Raw genomic sequence first — 18,219 nt, 5'->3', positions numbered from 1 at the left:
GTCTGTTATAAAAAACAAACGTAGAGCGCGACATCATGGTGCAACGGGGTTCTAAATCGTATTTACAGGGAATAAATAATGTCTCGGCACAACGCACATTGCCCCCCCCCCTTATACTTTACAATCAAACAAACCATGATAATAATCGAGTATACACAGTAACAACATCGATGTACCACCCCCGTTACGAGATAATCATGAATAATACCGATCAATCGCATTTATTTCGGGAAGCTTTAATAAACGAGCCACTTGCTGCATTTTAAATCAGCGGAGACACACACTCCACGATACAAAAGGGTTGAGGAGACGGTGAGAATTTTGTGCAGAAAGAGATCATATTTCACAATAAAACGCTTGTCTTGCACAGGGAGGAAGGATATCGCCTCATCAATTTCCCCTGGGAAATTAAGTCAAATAAAAAGATGCTCCAAAACCCCATCGTATACGTATATAAAGATCGTCTCCTACAGGTTATCTCTTGTGGAGATAAGAAGGAGAATGTAGGCTCGAAATCTCATTTTCCGATTCATTTTTCTTGATTTTTCCTCGAAACGCCGGTGTTGCGTTTCCTTATTTTTCCCTCCCTCCAGATTTTGATCTATTGAATATTATATATTTTTTCCTCTTTTTGTTTTTGATAAAAATCTTGGTTAAATCGAATAACGTTGTTTCGGAACACGTTTGCATTCGCGATTGCGAGTTGAGGTTATTAATATGCATGGACCTTTGAATATTCACGTGTTGCATTTGTTTTTGCGGGAAATCTCATAATGTAACGTACAATCTGATGCGAAATAATAAATTCAGCTACAGCCATGAACCTTTGCATTTACTATGATATTTTAGCATAGTAGAATAATGACTGGGCTACAGACATGAAACTTCGCATTTACCATGACATTTTAGCATAGTAAAATAATAATTGGGATTCAGCTATTGAAATTTGCATTTGCTATGCTATTTTTGCATAGTAAATGCGATTTTTTTCGTAGTAACATGTTTGTAAAAATCTCAAATTCACAGCCTCCAATTCATGATTATCCGGTCTCCGAATTTCACAAACATGTAAAGCAACTAAAACTTGAAACAGTTTGCATTTTTCACGATATCTAGTAAGATATTTCGTGGACTGTGAATGGCCTAGTCTTCACAGCGATCACTCTAGATCAGTGGCTCCCAACGTGGGCGTTAACGCCCCTTGGGGGGTTAGAATGTTCCGGGGGGCGGTAGAAGCTACGGATATAACATAGGATCCTATGGGTTAGATTGCGTTGGGAGGCGATGTGAGTGTGTGTGAGACAAAAAACGTTGGGAAACTATACTCTAGATCAGCGCTTCTCAACTGGTGTTCCGCGGAGCCCTTAGGGCTCCTTGTGCACTCTCACGTCGCTCGAGGAAAATAAAAAAACAGTAAAATTAAAACAAAAATTATTATAAATATTTTTAAATAGTAAAAATAAATCAGTAACTTTGATGAATAATTAAGAAATGGGCCTACGGGGCTCCGGCATGGAATTTTTTTACTAAAAAGGGTTCCGCGAGTCAAAAAAGGTTGAGAACCGCTGCTCTAGATCATAGTTTCCCAACCTTTTTTGTCCCATCGGCCCCTTCATCAGAAAGTTTTTTCTCCCAGCGCCCCCCAACGCAATCTAACCCTTAGGGTACGTCCATAGTGAACCGCTTCTCGCTACTCGCTTTATCGCGGCTGAAAAAACATCGTGAAAACTCATTGGGGCGGCCATAGTGCGCCCGCCTACCTGCTTATACCGGCTCAAACTGCTTTTACCCGCTTTAACCAGAATGAATTATTATTTCCTTTTTTCTCGCTTGACCGGCTCACCGCTTGCAGTTTTGAACGGATACTTTCCTCTAAGTGTTCGTTTTATAATGGAATAGTAAATCGACGGAGTTTTTGTAACGATCAATTATCGTCATTACTAATCGTTGATTAATTATGACATAATAAAAGCGAAATCATTAATCATTAAGTAATTAAAGAAAATTACCAATTATAGTGAATCCAATTGGAGTTTTTGTGACGATTAATTATTAATACTAATCGTTAACTAGATGACATAATAAAAGCAATATCGTTGGTTAATTATTAATTAAGGTTAATTAACAATTATACTGAATCCAACGGAGTTTTTGTGATGGATAATTGTTGTTAATACTAATCTTTAATTAGTTATGACATAATAAGCGAAATCATTAATTAATTAAGGATCATTAATTATCATACTAAATCCAACGGAGTTTTTATGACGCCTAATTATTGTTAATACTAATCGTTAATTAGTTGACGTAATGAAAACGATATCGTTAATTAATCAAAATACCGTTGGATTTCGTTTTATCGTTACTAATTATTCATCATGATTTAGTTTTATCGTTAATAAACTAATTAACGATAAAACGAAATCCAACGGATTTTGCCGTTAATTAGTTAATTATCGGCCAGTTCAGTTTTATCGTTATTAGTTGATTAGTTAATTATCGATCATGATTTAGTTTTATCATTAATATAAACTAATTAACGATAAAACTAAATCAAACGGAATTTTGTAACGATTAATTTTCGTTTTTCTAATCGAAAATTTGTTGTGGCACTAAAAGCGAAATCGCTGATTTATCATCAATTAATTAATTTACTATAATTAGCGATTACACTAAACCCATTGCAACTTCAAGGCGAGCCCTATTAATTTCATGTACATTCGTCATTCCTTCATGTTTAATTTTATAATAAATATTTTTTGTTGTCAACAAAAACACACAATAGATCCCCACGTGATAGCTCCATGATGCCAACTGCCCATGCAGGCAGACGCTCCCGCGAGCGGTGCACTATAACCACCACCGGCTAGAATCGCGAGGGATCATCTCGCCTTCTACAACTGCCGCGGTTTAAGCAATAAAGCGGGAAGCGGTGCACTATGGACGTACCCATAGAATCCTATGCTACACCCGTAGCTTCTACCGCCCCCCTGGAACATTTCATCGCCCCCCCCCTCAGGGGGCGTTAACGCCCACGTTGGGAATCACTGCTCTAGATCTATCGACGTGTTTCTTGAGAGTTATTGTAACGGAAAAGTACTCCTAGATAATTGTACTAATTGTACTCGTTAGCAATCTCAATTTCGTTTCCCCTGCAAGGCTAAGCGCAAATTGAGCCTCGTGCAGCGTTCGCGACGCGACGCAGGGCAGCACTCTGTTTTGCGGCATGTTAATATACAGTCAAACCTCGTAAATGAGTCACTCTTGGGAGAGCAAAAATATGACTTAGTAAGCGGAGTGACTCGTTAAACGGAGTACGCCGTAGCAGTACCAATTCCCGCCTGAGGACAATTGGGACTTCCAAAAAAGTGACCCGGTAAGCGGAGTGACGTGTTAACCTGGTGACGCTCTAATGAGGTTTGACCACATATTTTTCAGCTTCCCGTAGTTTATATTTTAATTGATGTTTATGTTTTCATTAATGTCAACTTGAATGACCAGTATATAATATCCATGCTCCGGGAGCCCCGCAAATGCGAAGGTTCTGCCCCCACCCTGAAATCGCTCGTGCACTGGGAACGAGTTCCAACATGCGCATCCCTTCACTACGCGTGGGGCATGTTGACGTCATCGCAGTCGGATCCAACCACGATCTCCTACATAACTAGGTTATCTAGGTGGTCGTGATCCAACCCACTCGCGACTCAATTTGCGTTTTGCCTAAAACACCCACTTAAGATTTTTTGGATCACTGTGGCTCCTACGGAAGGTATCTTAGATTTAGACAAATCACCTTTCATCATATTGATCATCGCAAAAATTTCGAAAAGTTTAATCATTTTCTGCAGACCCACCATGGAATCCGAGATCATCACATCTGCATAAGCAAATATTTTGATCTCCACGTCTAAGATCGAAACACCTGCGGCATCGGAGTTACAAATATCAATAATTACATCCATTTACATAAATAAAATACTGTAAAACAACACGGGACTTGGAATACAACCGTGCTGTTCGCCATTATCAATTGGATCAACTTAACGAGAGTATGGATAACTTAAAACGAGTATCTTTTCGACAAGGGTTACGGCCCAGGCGTATGTTTCTGTGCAAAACGATGCTCACAGACACTAAGATGAATGGATGGATGGATGGATGGGTCGCTAGCCATTCAAAAGGCCAATCGACCAGTGAATGAGAACCTTAAATTTTTAACAGTAATGTGTTGCTGAAGTGTTGTTATATTATGAATAAAAGAATCTTTAGAAAATATTGACAGCCATATATTTTCTTATTTTGATACTAAACACAAATTGGTATATATTTAATAAATATTATATTTCATAGCAGTGTTATAATAAACATTTATAACGAAGAAAAAATCATGAAGTTTCATCAGAGGAAGCGGGTACCCCGATTGAAGTGCAGGGGGACATTGTGATTTCGAGGATGCTTCGGTGGGGGCACGACCTGAAAAGCTTAGGAACCACTACTCTAATGGAATTCGCAGTGGATTAAAATGTAATTCACGAGAAAAGAAAAAAGTTCAATATAATCTATAATATTATACAATATAATATATAAAGTTCACATAATTATGATCAAGGCCCGGATGTTGTTGCCCTAAAAAATCTTGAAAAATGACTTTAAAAAATGCCCTAAAAAATGGGGAAAAAATGCTATAAAAATAATAAAACAAAATTCTTTTGGAAAACTTCGTTATGTTCGAAAGCCGAAAGGAAAAGTTTTTAGACAGCATCAAAATCTAATGCAAATGTTTTTCTCAACGTTTAGATTTCATCAAAAATAACAATGTTTCCAATCGGTTAGGAACACTTTCGTTACGACCCTACAAGGTTGGGCTTTGACCCGATGAGCCTTGGACGATTTTTACAATTTTTTTGTTTGAAGGTTGAAATTCACTATTGAGAGAGGCCTGTGAAGAATCTGGCCGGGGACCCTGTTGCTAGCATGTGGAAGCCATGACTGACGAACTGGGGGAGGGTGCCTGGCAATAGGGTTTTTTTGCAATAAAAAACAAAAAATGACCCCCCTCTCCCCCGAGAAAATCCTGTGTGTTCCTATGGTTAGGAAGCGAAAAAGTATATTTCATTTTATTTTCCGAGAAATTGAAGCATATTTTCCATAAGTGCTCAACGTATAATCCGTGTCCATGCAACATTTTCAATTCTTTCCATAGTCACAAATTTTAAAAAGTGAAAAATATCCTGAAAATGCCAAAAAAAAAAATGCCTTAAAACTCAAAAAATATCCTATCAGTGAAAAAAAAAAAAAATTAGGAAAATGCAAATATCACCAAAAAAATCCGGGATCTGATTATGGTATTTGAGATGGAATTTGCTTTAATGAAACTTGATTTCCATAAAGAATAAAAATTCAATATGGAATGCAACGTCGCAAAACGTGTGCAACATGTTTTTCCCATTCCGTTTTGCATCAGGATCATGGTATAAGAAAAAAAAATACAACGCATACATACATATATAACGTAACTTCGTCTGTCACGGTCTTTTCTCGAGAGCATTCTTTAAAAAAAAAGCCTTTCTGCCTTTTCCTCCCCCCTCAAAAATATTTGCATATGCTGTATCCCTACCGCGTAGGAGGACTTAAACCCGACGATTTCGGTGTTCTTAATGAAAATGTCGAAAACCTGTTTACGTTATATCCTATCGCTAATTAGCAAAGAGACAGAGAGACGCGAGTTTTGTCGGAATCGAGCTTTTCGAAGCGAGGAAAATGCTCGAATAAAATCCCCTCGAGGGACGCAAACCCCGTCCGCCATCCATATTGTATTATATACACTAACACGAGAACGCGGCTTTTATAAATGGAATGTTCGTTGATTTAGGCGAAATATGCATATGAAACATTCGGTTTGTCAGCGTGTGGCGTTTCATTTTCTACAATTTATTCCTTTTCGTGGAAACGCGAAACGAATGCGATTCGTTTATTCAGCGTTATTTCTAACAAACGCCGTTGATTTTCCGCGGTTCCTTTTGTCCGTGATACTCCGTATCGCCCCAATGTGTTGATATGCTTCCAGTGTCACATATGTATATAATGCGATCTTATTTTTGTTAACGGCTGGGAAAACACCAAAAGGTTTTGCTTTCGAAGATAGTGGTTCGGCATATATGTTACTGCCATAAGCCCGAAATTGGCCAGTTCGCGCATTGATCGATTTCGTTGAATATTGTCCCGGTCGATGTACGAATTTCTGGCGCTGGCCAGCCAGTTCAGGGCGCTGTCTGCCCATGTTCTCATTATTTTGCATATTAATGTTTTTATATCCTTCTATTGTTCTGCAGACCCTTTCCGCAGCACCTACAGTTATTGCCCTAATTGTTATACACCTGGGACCTCTCCCCTTCTCGTACTTTTTTGCGGTGGGCTTTGTGGCGGATGCTTTGGGAGAATGTGTTGGGTTTCTGCGCCTAATGGGGGTGCACTGGGCCTCCGTGGGAGGTTTGACTTCTTTCCTATATGCTCTATATACGTTAGAGGTTCTTGTTGGAATGTTAACGTGGGAGAGTCTGTGTTGTTCTCAGTCAGTTCACGAAGTTGCTAGTGATCCTTGGTCAAAGTCGTATAACAAGATATATGATTCGGGGTCTTCGAGAAGTTGGTGAAATTATTTCTCCCATTTTTGCCGGTACTCAAAAATTATTTCTCCTATTCATTAATTTTTTGCCTTCACACAATTTATCTATTATTTGCTGGTACTCAATTTTTTCCTTTTTTCATTTATTTCTGCTGGTTCGCGAATCATTTTTCTATTTACTTCTTTTTTTTGCCGGTCAGCAAATTCATTTCAATTTTAAATTATCCAGCGGTGAATAACATTCAGTGAATTGGTCCGTGGCCTTCATCTTACTGGGAAATGAAGGGTCCCTGTTCCTTCGTCTTATTGATACAAAGAATCCATCATGGAACTTTAAAAGTTTAGAACCCCTGATTTATGTTATGGAGAATGGGAAAAATGGAAGGTGTAGTGTTATTATTTTTGTGATTATTATTTATTATACTCATTCTGCATATACACACACACACACACACACACACACGTAAATACTCCCTATTCATATGTGGCCCACACGTAAAAACAAACACTACGCAGTCACTAATTACTTTTATTATTTATTAGATGTTTCAGCGAGGCTGAAAATTGTATTATGTTCTATATATTTTAAAATTGTTAAATTCCTCTTTTGTCCCACTTGACCCTGTTCGTCGACGCTGCGATTGGTCTCGTTCGACGAGGGATAAAATCAAGAAATAAAATTCAAGATCTCAGAACTCTCAACTCATAATTTCAGCAGAAAATTCAAATTTCATCAAATTCCAGATTTCTATCATGATCGTGTTTCGACATGAAACTTTGCTGGCTCTCCCTTCCCTGGTCCCTCCTCCTCTTCCCCCCCCCAGAGGTGAGTCACCATTTTCGCGCGTTTTCATCGAGAGGAAATGACGTGGCTAGCTGGTGACCCCTCCGCCTGCAATCGGAAGGCCGGAAAGTTGAAGGTCCAGAGAAGAGTTGACGAAGACGAGGCTTCCTTTTTTTTTTTTGGGGACTGAGAGATGTTGAGGTAGGACGTGCACTCCTGAAGCTGCGTGGCCCCCCCCCCTCGCCACCTACTCCCCCGTAAGTCCGGACAATCCTCCTGCCCACGACTGAAGAAAAGTTCCCCTCCCTCAACCATGCGGGAGGAAGTTGCGAAAGCCGGTATCGCCATGGGTCAGCGACAGGGCCGTGGCCTTACTACCTTCTTCTTCTTACCAGGCAGGGACCTGGCTCTGTCCCGCTAGGAATATTAGCCATTTACTCGGCTGAGTTGGTCCGTGCTGGAGAGTGCTGAAGGTGTCCGACCGGGAAGCCCTCGAGATACATTCGAAGGCCATCCGGTCCGGCACATCCAGCCCTCTTTCCTCTTTTTATCCATGATGAGGGCACTATCCAGTCCCCCCACCCTCCCATCAAGCAGCCTAGCATTAGTGGTGTCCCTGTGGGCCGCTCGTTCCGACCTGATTTGATGCAATTCTGCCATCTGGCTCCTTACCAAGCTGTGGCTCCCGATGTTGCACATGCGCACCACCCAGCGAAGCCCTACCTCTCCAGAATTTCTTCATCATCAAATATCATATTTAACAATTATTTACAAAAATGTCAGAAACTGCTTCGCGAGCATTCGCCTCCTCGGGGCGCAGCGTTTCCTGTGTGCCGTTCATCTTCTGCCTCGTGACATTGTGCCACTTCGGGGGCAGATGATGTTGTCGGTGCTTGTCGTTTGCTTTCGTATCTAAGCTGAGAGTTGAAAACGTATCTTCGGATGTGTTGGAGGGTGGTTCACTGGCGATGTCCTTTTATCACTTTATTCCTCCACCTCGTCTGAGTCTTCCTCTGACGAAGCAGCCATCGAGGGTTTTCTGTTACTTTGTGGACGAGCTTCTATAGGCATGTAGTCGTTTTGGTTATGTTCAAGAAGGCGTATAAGTTTTCCTATTTTCTCCGTGCGGTCTGCCCTTTTCAGAAGTTCCGCTCTCCATAAAGATATGTTTTCTTCTGAAGAGCTTACTACCTGCCAAGATGCCGAGCTCCAGTTCCAGACATAACCAGTAAACGACTGAAAAGAGCGACACATCCCGACGAACGGTATCAGCCAGCCACCGGGACATCAGCATGGATCAACAACCAGTGCCGAGCTCTAGTGTCTAGATGTCACCAGTGAAGACGGAAAATTCGGCACTTCATCTATGAGCGACCTGTCAGCCACCACCATGGATCCGGCCGTACCGCTCCAGTGAGTGACACCTGCCTCCCGTCTTCCTGAGACAATTCGCATTCCACCCGAGAATGAGCTGAGGTCTTCATCCTCCGTGGGACAGTTCGGTAAAGTACTCTAAATTTACCTATCTTTCGGATACTCCCCCCCCCCCTCCTTTTTGTTGACTGTAATGTCCAAAATCCTGGATCTTCGCTCAGGGATGCCGCCGTTCGCGGTGTGTCCATGTACAACAATTAATATCTCTTTGTAATATTCATATTATTCGTTCCAAAAGGGGCCCCTAGAACCAATGTTTCATTTTTTTTAAATTAAATTCTTAATTATTGAAACGTTGTCTTGCTTGATTCACTGTATCCTGTCATTTGTTGAGATAGCTTTTCTTTTTGTTATTTTTGGTAATAATATAATCTCAGAAACTATAAAAGAACCTGGGTGGTTATTCACCCCCTTTCCCCCTCTTATCACGGCATTCCTCTATTTAAATTTGGTAATTGTAAAATTAATGCACTAAGAGTTAATCTAAATAAACCATATAACATTTAAATCTTTCATAGTTTTCCATCTGATGAGTTTTTCATTTTTTTTCAAACATTAGTAATTGAAAAAGTGTTAATTAATGACTTTTAATATGAAAAAGTTATTTAAACATGGAATGACTTTTCTAATTCATTTCTTTGGCAGGTTATAGTCACTAAAAGTGGCATCTGCGGCTTCGTATGTGAACATTCGGCGTCCGAAGGCATAACGATCATGAAATTTGCAGAACAGCTCCTTGACGCAATGTAAATATTATCATTGAGTTACTTGACCTTTTACAGATTCGAACGGATTTTCATTATTACTATTATTCCATTTTATTTATCCCTCTTTTAGTTTTTCAGTTTTAAAAAAAAATCAGCCAAGAAATTCATGAAAAACATTTTCATACGTGTTTTCTGGACTTTTCTATGTCTATAAGGTGGTCAAAAAAACTAAGGAACAGCATTTTTTTTCATATATTTTTGCAACCTATAGACGTAACTACGTGCAAATTTTAGAATAACGGAAGTAAAACTAAACATTTCTCAATGAAAATGATCTTGAGCGTAACTACGGTGAGGTTGGGAAACTATGGTTTAGATCATAGTTTCCCAACCTTTTTTGTTCCATCGCCTCCTTCTTCAGAAATCGTTTTCTCCCAACGCAATCTAATCCATAGGATCCTATGTTGCTTCTACTGCCCTCCTGGAACATTCCATCGCCCCCAAGGGGGTGCTAACGCCCACGTTGGGAATCACTGATTTAAACGATAAACTTTATCATGGCAATGGGACCGATTTGTCATTTTTACCAATATCAAATGGTGATTATGCATAAAAACCGGCAAATGAGATGAATTTAGCACGGCTCAATCTCATTTACCAACGACGACGATTAGATATCATGCATAAGTCACCGGTAAAAGTGGTAAATTTATCAAACTTACCAAAATGGTCGGTGATCATGCATAATAACCGGATTCATCACATTTACCGTAACACAAGTATGCTATGTTGAAGGTAAGACTTTTTCAAATAGGGGACTACCCGCAACTGCATCTACTTCACATATAACATTTTATGGCCGATTTCGGAAGTCTGGGGCCCTACCACCCCCATGCTTATAAAAGGATATCCGAAAGGAAACTGACGTCTAGCGCTCGCTATATAGGTGTTACTATAGGTGTCCATTCTGAGAGCGCATGCGCGTTAGAGACAAATAGATGTTAGAAAATTGGTATGTTTAACCAGGAACGGCTAGCAGAGAGGAAAGGTTGAGCAGTTGGTGAGACGACGGCACAGAATCGACGATAAACGAAAGGTTCGTGGTTCGAAACCTCATTTCTCGCCCTTACTTTATTCCTTCGGATGATTCTTTGGGTTTTCCTCCGAATACACGGAGGGGAAAACATGCTTTTTAATAATTACAATCACAGAACCTCAAATTCACTTTACTATGCGAAACGTGTGTGGGGGCGGCTGGCTGATACGCCATCCCCCGCAGCAAGCGCATCGTGACCACACACACCTCCAGGAAAATGTCGGGACGTTTAATAACAGCTTTGACTGCAAGTGAAAAATAAATAAATAAATATAATCACATATTCAAAAGACTGAGGATGTGGCGGGATTCGAACCACGAACCTTTCGGTTGCCTTCGATTCTACGTCGTCGTCATCGCAACAACTGCTCAACAGTTGCTGCTGGGCGACCGTAATTAAATACATCAGTTCTCGAACATCTTTTTGTCTCTAAAATGTGCATGCTCTCTCAGAATGGACACCTATAGTAATTGCTAGCGCTAGAGACGTCATTTTCTCTCGGATATCCTCTTATAAGAATGGAGGGACGGTGTCACGTCACGTCAGAGTAGCGTGGGGCGGCCTTTATGCGAATTCTTTGTCAAGCGTGTTGATCATTTAACGCGAAATGCTTAATTTAATAAGCAAAAGAAATTCACCAGCCGTTACATAAATTTTCCCACACCAGATTGAAATTTTGCCTCCCGTGCCAACTGTGGCCCTGTGGGGGACCACATATGAAGGGAGTGCACGCGCGTGTAAAGAGATAATATCACTATAATTATGAATTAGTACTGTCAGCTGACGCGAAAGCCGGAAAAAAAGCTGATGCGATATAATTTGTCTAGTAAACCGTTGCCGTTGCTAGTTGATGCGAAGTACCGAGCACTAAGCTCTCGTCTTCTTCGTCTTGGTTTCTCTTCTTAGGTAGAGATATTGATCAGTCAATGGCAAAATGGTTGCTTAAAAACAACCACCAGTAAATTTTTTTAAAAATTATATATAACCCTTTATATATAAAATATTCTCACTAATACAAAGCAATACCAATATACTGTCAACAGTTTTCAAGGGTTAAAACATCTTCTACCCCATCAGATTACACTTACTTTCAAAAATAAATCTCGTCGATTGCAAACATTCCCAATATCTACAATATTAAACAAATCAGTTTCACAAAGTGATTAACACAACATAAGTTTACAGCATATTTTGCAATATATTTCCATTTAGACAAAAAAATGATATGTGTATATACATGGAAAACTCCAACAATGTCACCAAAACCATTCAATATGATTTCTAAACATTTGACAAATATATTTAAAAAATATATAATTATAAAATAGGAAAATAGAGTATAAGGTTACAAATGGTCATCATAATTTACAAAACCTCAATACACTCCTCAGAATCATATTATGTAACTCTTGAACATTTGACAATTATATTAGATTAAAAAATCTATGCTGATTAGGTCACATACAAATGGTTATATAATTCACATTACGTTCTTATCATATACCTTTCAATTAAAATTTAATTTCGTTTACATGAACTGATATATTACATGAACTAATCTCACTACACCAATGTTAAAAATGGAATTGACCGGTAGTGATTAACATTTCCCGTCATTTCACAAAAATTTGATGAAATTTATTTATAGTAATATTTATCTATACTATGCTGTGGTACATTATTAATAAAAATGCAAGGTCTTTTTGATCATAACTTCAGTATGATTAACCATTATTGCTTGTTCTACGACAATTAAAATTCCTTTCTAAAATTTGTAACCAAGATATTCTTTGGTCTTAGCTGTGCTAATTTCTGTTCAGCTGGGTAGTTGGATGCTGAGCTGATAATATCAAGTAGTAAATCAATAATATCAAATAGTAGATTTTGTGTATAATTTAATCACATAAAAAACTACTCACTAAACACATCAACAGTTAAAAAAATTATTATTTTTCTTATAATATTCACTTTTTTTTAATAATCATTTCTTTTAATTCGAAAAAAATTCTATTCAGAAATAAATCGGCTCACAATTCCATAAACTTTTCAAAAAAATTTTCCGAATCATAGAAAAGCCGTGCATTAAATTCATTTTCCAGTAAATCCCCCGCGCACAAAACAACCGGGAAAATGTCACCGAACGCGGGATCAACTGGAATTTACATTTGGGGGCCATAATATAGATCGAAGTTTCTAGAATTTTCTTTCGAAGAAAATATGCATATTTATACGGAGAAGAAATGGGGGGGGGGGGGGTGTCCATTATCGAGAAGCTTATGATGTATATGTGTGTGTGTGTGTGTATTTATTTACATTTCTCGCTATATTTTATTGTTTATTTTTCTAAAACTAGGAAAGAGAACGAGCTTTGCGGCGGAGACGTTCAACAGCGAAGAAGCAACGGTGATAATAAATCATCATTTGCGCAACCGGTGCCATTGCTGTGGGATATCAATGACGAAATCGCTTGCCAAATCCACGAGGCTTACAAGAAAATGAATAAGTATGTCCTCCTCACCTTTTCCTCGCGAATTTCATACGTTTCATTACATGCATCTTCATTTTTCTTGTTCGTCGATTTCGTAATAAAATCATTCCATTCATTTTTATTCGTCCGATTTTCGTTTTATTTATGGACGCGAGATCGATTTTTGTATTCTCCAACGCAGTGGGTCTCAGACTGGGGGCATATACGGTTCTGGGGTGGCCACGGATGAAAACCAGATGGATGGGGGGGGGGGGGGGAAACCACGACATGTGGTGGAGGGACCAGAGAGCTGTGAAGAAATAAAGCTTTTAAGTGAACTTTGTGGGGGAGGGGGAATGTGATTACTTTCAGAATCCAGCAGAGTTGGGTCTAGAATCAGGGCCCGTCATAAGATGATCCCATGTGGGCACGTCCCCGGTTTAATATCTATGAAAGGAGGGGCTCCCCCCTACACGATTAGATATGGCGGCTACTTCCAAGCGTGGGGCGCCCAAAACATCACTTTGCCCGGGAACCCGGGGCCATGCAAACTCCAGCCCAAAGTAGGCGTGGAGATAGGGTGAGATGAGTCTAGAGCAGTGTTTCCCCAAAAGTGGGCAATATCATTTCCCCTTTGGTGGGCGATGGAATGGTCCATTGGGGCGATAGAAGCTATGGATTTAACATAGGACCCTATGGGTTCACTTGAGTCGGGGGCGATGAGAGAAAACATTTCTGAAGTTGGGGCAATGGAATAAAAAGTTTGGGAAACTATGGTCTAAAGCAGTGTTTCCCAAAGTGGGAATTATCGGGTTATCACTCCCTGGGAGCGATGGAAGGATTCAGGTAGCGATAGAAGCTAAGGATTCGGGTAGCGATAGAAGCTAAGGATTCGGGTAGCGATAGAAGCTAAGGATTCGGTATAGGATCCTATGGCGTGACTCACTCTCTTGGTTTGGGAGATCCATCTCTTGGAGATGGTAAGAAAATTTTTTTTGAAGAAGGGGCGATTGTGAACGAAAAGTTTGGGAAACTAATCTAGACCAGCGGTTCTCAACCGGTGCTCCGCGGCCGCTCGAGGAAAATAAAATAAAAAAAACAGTAATTTGAAAAAAAAAAAAAACAATTATAACTACTTTAGCATAATAATAATAAATCAATAATTTTGCTAAATAAGTAAAAAATAGGTCTACGAGGCTCCGTCATAGAAATTATATGCCAAAAAGGGCTCCGCGAATCGAAAAGGTTGAGAACCGCTGGTAATCTAGACCAGTGGTTCTCAACCGGGGGCTATATGACCTCAGGGGGGCCCTAGGATATTCCACGGGGGCCACGGATGAAAATCTGGCAAAAGGGGGAGCCACGGCTACTGATACGGGGGCCACGAAGAAGTTTGTGTAATTCATTTTTTTTAGTCACTCTGACTAAAAAAACTTTAATTTCAAACAAAAAATGCGTAGAATATATTTTTCGAAATTTTTCCGCTATTCAAGTAACATTAACATGAGGAACTAAATAAAAAAAAGCGTTGCATGTAATCTCGGTGGATTTACGACTTGGGGGTGACAGTAGGCCCTGACACAAACTATAGAAGAGGTTTAAAGCAAAATGGAGTAACTGTAAAGACAGAAAGTGTTCGTGTTCGAAGACTTTTCATTCAAAGAGGGCTGCCATAAAGAAAGCAGGCAAAGATTTGTTGACCAGTCATTGACATTCTTTTGAGTGCTGGTAGTAAATGCAATCCAAGAAGTAGATGGGTGGAAAATGAAAGCTTGTGTGTAAAAAACCCCATCGTTTTCATGCAATTACAGACGGATAGCCATCTAGTTTAGTACAAAGCTATTTTCAACCGGCACTGAGTGGTCTGATCATTGATAATTTTTGTCGCACCACGGTCATTTTCTGCACACGAGGGCTAATTAGACCGGGACATACAATTTATTGCCGATTCTGAACGGCAGGCTTGTTTCTTATACTCATCGAGAGGTTGGCGCGCTACTCCCTCGATGGGGGACTCCGGGCGGTAGCAATTTTTGGCTGCTGTCAAGTCGCCATTTTTTGCTGTGTCAGGAAAGTTTTCTGACAAGGACGAACCGGGTATCGAACTCGCGACACCTCCAAACCCGAGTGGTCTGATGGGGAATATATTTATAAAAATCGAATAAAGAACGATTGCTGTGGGGTATTTTTTCAATGAATTTTTGGGGAGGGTTGTGCCAACACCCATTGCCTCCACTGAAAAGAAATAAAGTCGAATTCAGTTATAACGCACTGCAAGAGACCAAAGCATACATGAGGAAAAATACCCGCGAAATTAAATTTTTTAAAACTACATTGTGCTGTATAACTTAAGAAACTGTAATTGCGTAAATTTGCTGTTGTTTCAAAATCTCGAGTGTTCATATGCCATTCATTTCAATTTAACAGGGAAAACGTGATTTTAAACATATTTAGAACGATCTTAATCATGGGTAACATGGCGTATGACACTACTTGCGAGCCGTTAGTCTTAAAGACATACCCAACTAGAAAAAGTATCCAAATCACATACACGTGTCCAACTCAGATATGCCATTCATGTTGAAAGGGGGTTGTATAGTTATAAAATAAAAATAAAAACTTTTTATACCATCCCCGTGTGCCAAAGAACCCAGTTGTTGCCCTGTCTTTTCCGATGGCAACTAAAATAATTTCACGCGTTTCTAAGTGCAATATTCACCGAGATATGCGAATTCGAAAAATTGAGGAAATTTGGGGGAAAAAACAGCATTAAATGCGGGTGAAATGGTTTCCTCGCATTTAATGATTTTTTTTTTCCAACTTTCTTCGAATATCTCTGTGAATATTGCACTTAGAAACGATGAAATTTTATGTGGGCGACCGGGAAACAACTTTCCAATTGGGTTTTGGGGCACAGGGTGTGTCCACATAAAAAGTTAACATTTTTATTTTAATAACTATGTAACCCCTGCCAACATGAATCAAATATCTGAGTACTACACATTATTCAGGTACTTTTTCCAACTGGAAGTATGCCTCTAAAACCAATGGTTCGCCAGTAAAATGCCATATGCCCCGTTACCTATGCGCCTTGTATATTAATATAGTACAGACTATTATGTGAAATATTGCACTGTGTTTCAGCCAACTCGCACGTTGCTTCGTTCGCCTGCGAGAGAGCGACCATATTACGAACCAAAAAGCCGCTTGAATGCAACTTGTCATCCAACGAAATATCAGATTTCCACCGTATCGAAATCGAAGTCAACAAATTGATAATTTTCTTATTTGAAAATATACTTAGGGGTCATTCAAGTATTACGTCAGCATCGAGTGGAGGGAGGGGGTTTCCGATTTGCGGACTTTTGATGATAAGGGGGGGGGGGGTTTGAAGATTGCTTGCGTCATCAACCACCCCTTTTTGAAGATATAAAAAATTCTAAGCTGGTGACAAAATTTTGCTGACGGGGGGGTGGTCAGTGTTTTGCTGACAAGGGGAGGGGGTCAAATATGGCTGAAAATCTGCTCACGTAATACTTGAATGGCCCCTTATTTATATTTTCCGATGGACTTGAAATCCTGATAATGAATCATTAGTATGTTCACATGAACAGTTCTGTCACTGCGTTACGCAATGACAAAATCCGTATATACCGGGTGACTCGAAATGTTACGCCGTCCGCCAATAGCAGTTTTGTTTTTTTGTCTTGTAGCAGCATTTGCCGCGAATTCACAATGTCACTGACAATTTTAAAAGGGAATTAAAATTAAATTAATACTCTAGAATACTTTAAGAAATTAATTTTTAAAAATATTGTTGGTGCTGCTACCTACTTTCAAAATGAGAAGTGCCTTATGAGGTGATGACGAAGCTCAGGTATAAAAAACTAAATTCTTCATTCAGCTTTGCTCTTTATAAACAAAGCTTATAAACTGACCTGAAAGATCAAACTTCCAGTTCAGTAATTTTTGCAAGACCCAAGGAGACATCCAAAACAAAGGGAAAAACACTCTCCACACAAGCAGGTGACCGGTAAGATCGTGAAAAGTGAATTTTTCCACATTCCACTTTAAAGTAATGTGCTGTCATCTAATGTCAAATTTAAAAGTGACTCTTGTGGTGATGATGAAGTTCAAAATAAAAAAAAAACTATATTCTTTATTCCGCTCAGCTCCTTATAAACAAAGCTCATAAACTGAACTGGAAATTCAAACTGAAAGTTCGGTTATTTTATTTGAGCATAAGGAGACGTCCGAAACGAAGCACCTCTTAATGAGCAGACGACAGACGGTTTGTTCGGTTCCCTACAAGTTAAGCTCGGTTATTTTTGAAGGACACAAGGAGAAGTCCAAAACAAGTAACCTGGAGAGAAGCAGACGACATTACTGGTCGGACTTATTACTGGAGGGAGAATCCAGCCACCGCGACTGCAGCGACATCAAATGCAAGGAAATTACGTGACTCTGTCAAAACAAACGTCCCGCCTGGCAATTAGCCCATAGAAATGCACAGTTCGGACTCTAAATATTGGGTTTTAAAGATTTAAAAAAAAGGATTGAGCACTCATCTAAAGGTGAAAAAAATATCAAATTATTTATTTCATTAATACTGGAATCATTTCTTTCATCATTTCTTGAATTTTCCTTCATCAATTCTGGATTTTCCTTCATTAATTCTGAAATTTTCCTTCATTAATTATGGAATTTTCCTTCATTATTTTTTGAATATTCTTTCATTAATTCTGGAATTATTTCCTTTATTATTTATTATTTCTTTCATTGCTTCTGAAATAATTGCTTTCATAAATTTTGGATTTGTTTCTTTCATTAATGCTGAAATTATTTATTTTATTAATGCTGAAATTATTTATTTTATTAATGCTGAAATTATTTCTTTTATTAATGCTGAAATTATTTCTTTTATTACTGCTGGAATTATTTCTGTCGTTGATTCTGGAATTATCTTTCACTAATTTCATTATTATCTCTTTCATTAATTCTTTCACTGATTTTGGAATTATCACTTTTATCAATGCTGTAATTATCTCTTACATTATTTCTAGAACATTTTCTTCCATTTATGCTGAAATTATCTTTCTTTAATG

At 39.1% G+C, this 18,219-nt stretch overlaps 1 protein-coding gene across 1 annotated transcript in view; it reads left to right on the top strand.

Moving 5' to 3' along the window:
* The window catches only part of VAChT (Vesicular acetylcholine transporter), a 320,408-nt gene that overhangs the window by 280,801 nt on the left and 21,388 nt on the right, over positions 1-18,219 (top strand). Inside the window, exons 9-10 of the mRNA XM_089237496.1 lie at positions 9,489-9,589; positions 13,001-13,150. Coding sequence (XP_089093622.1) covers positions 9,489-9,589; positions 13,001-13,150 — 251 coding nt within the window. The remainder of the gene's footprint in view (positions 1-9,488; positions 9,590-13,000; positions 13,151-18,219) is intronic.

This window comes from Pholcus phalangioides, unplaced genomic scaffold, assembly GCF_987345545.1.
Source record: "Pholcus phalangioides strain wild (caught in Gottingen) unplaced genomic scaffold, Ppha-v1.0 ptg000010l_1, whole genome shotgun sequence".
Taxonomy (NCBI): domain Eukaryota; kingdom Metazoa; phylum Arthropoda; class Arachnida; order Araneae; family Pholcidae; genus Pholcus; species Pholcus phalangioides.
This window is presented reverse-complemented; position numbering and strand designations above follow the sequence as displayed.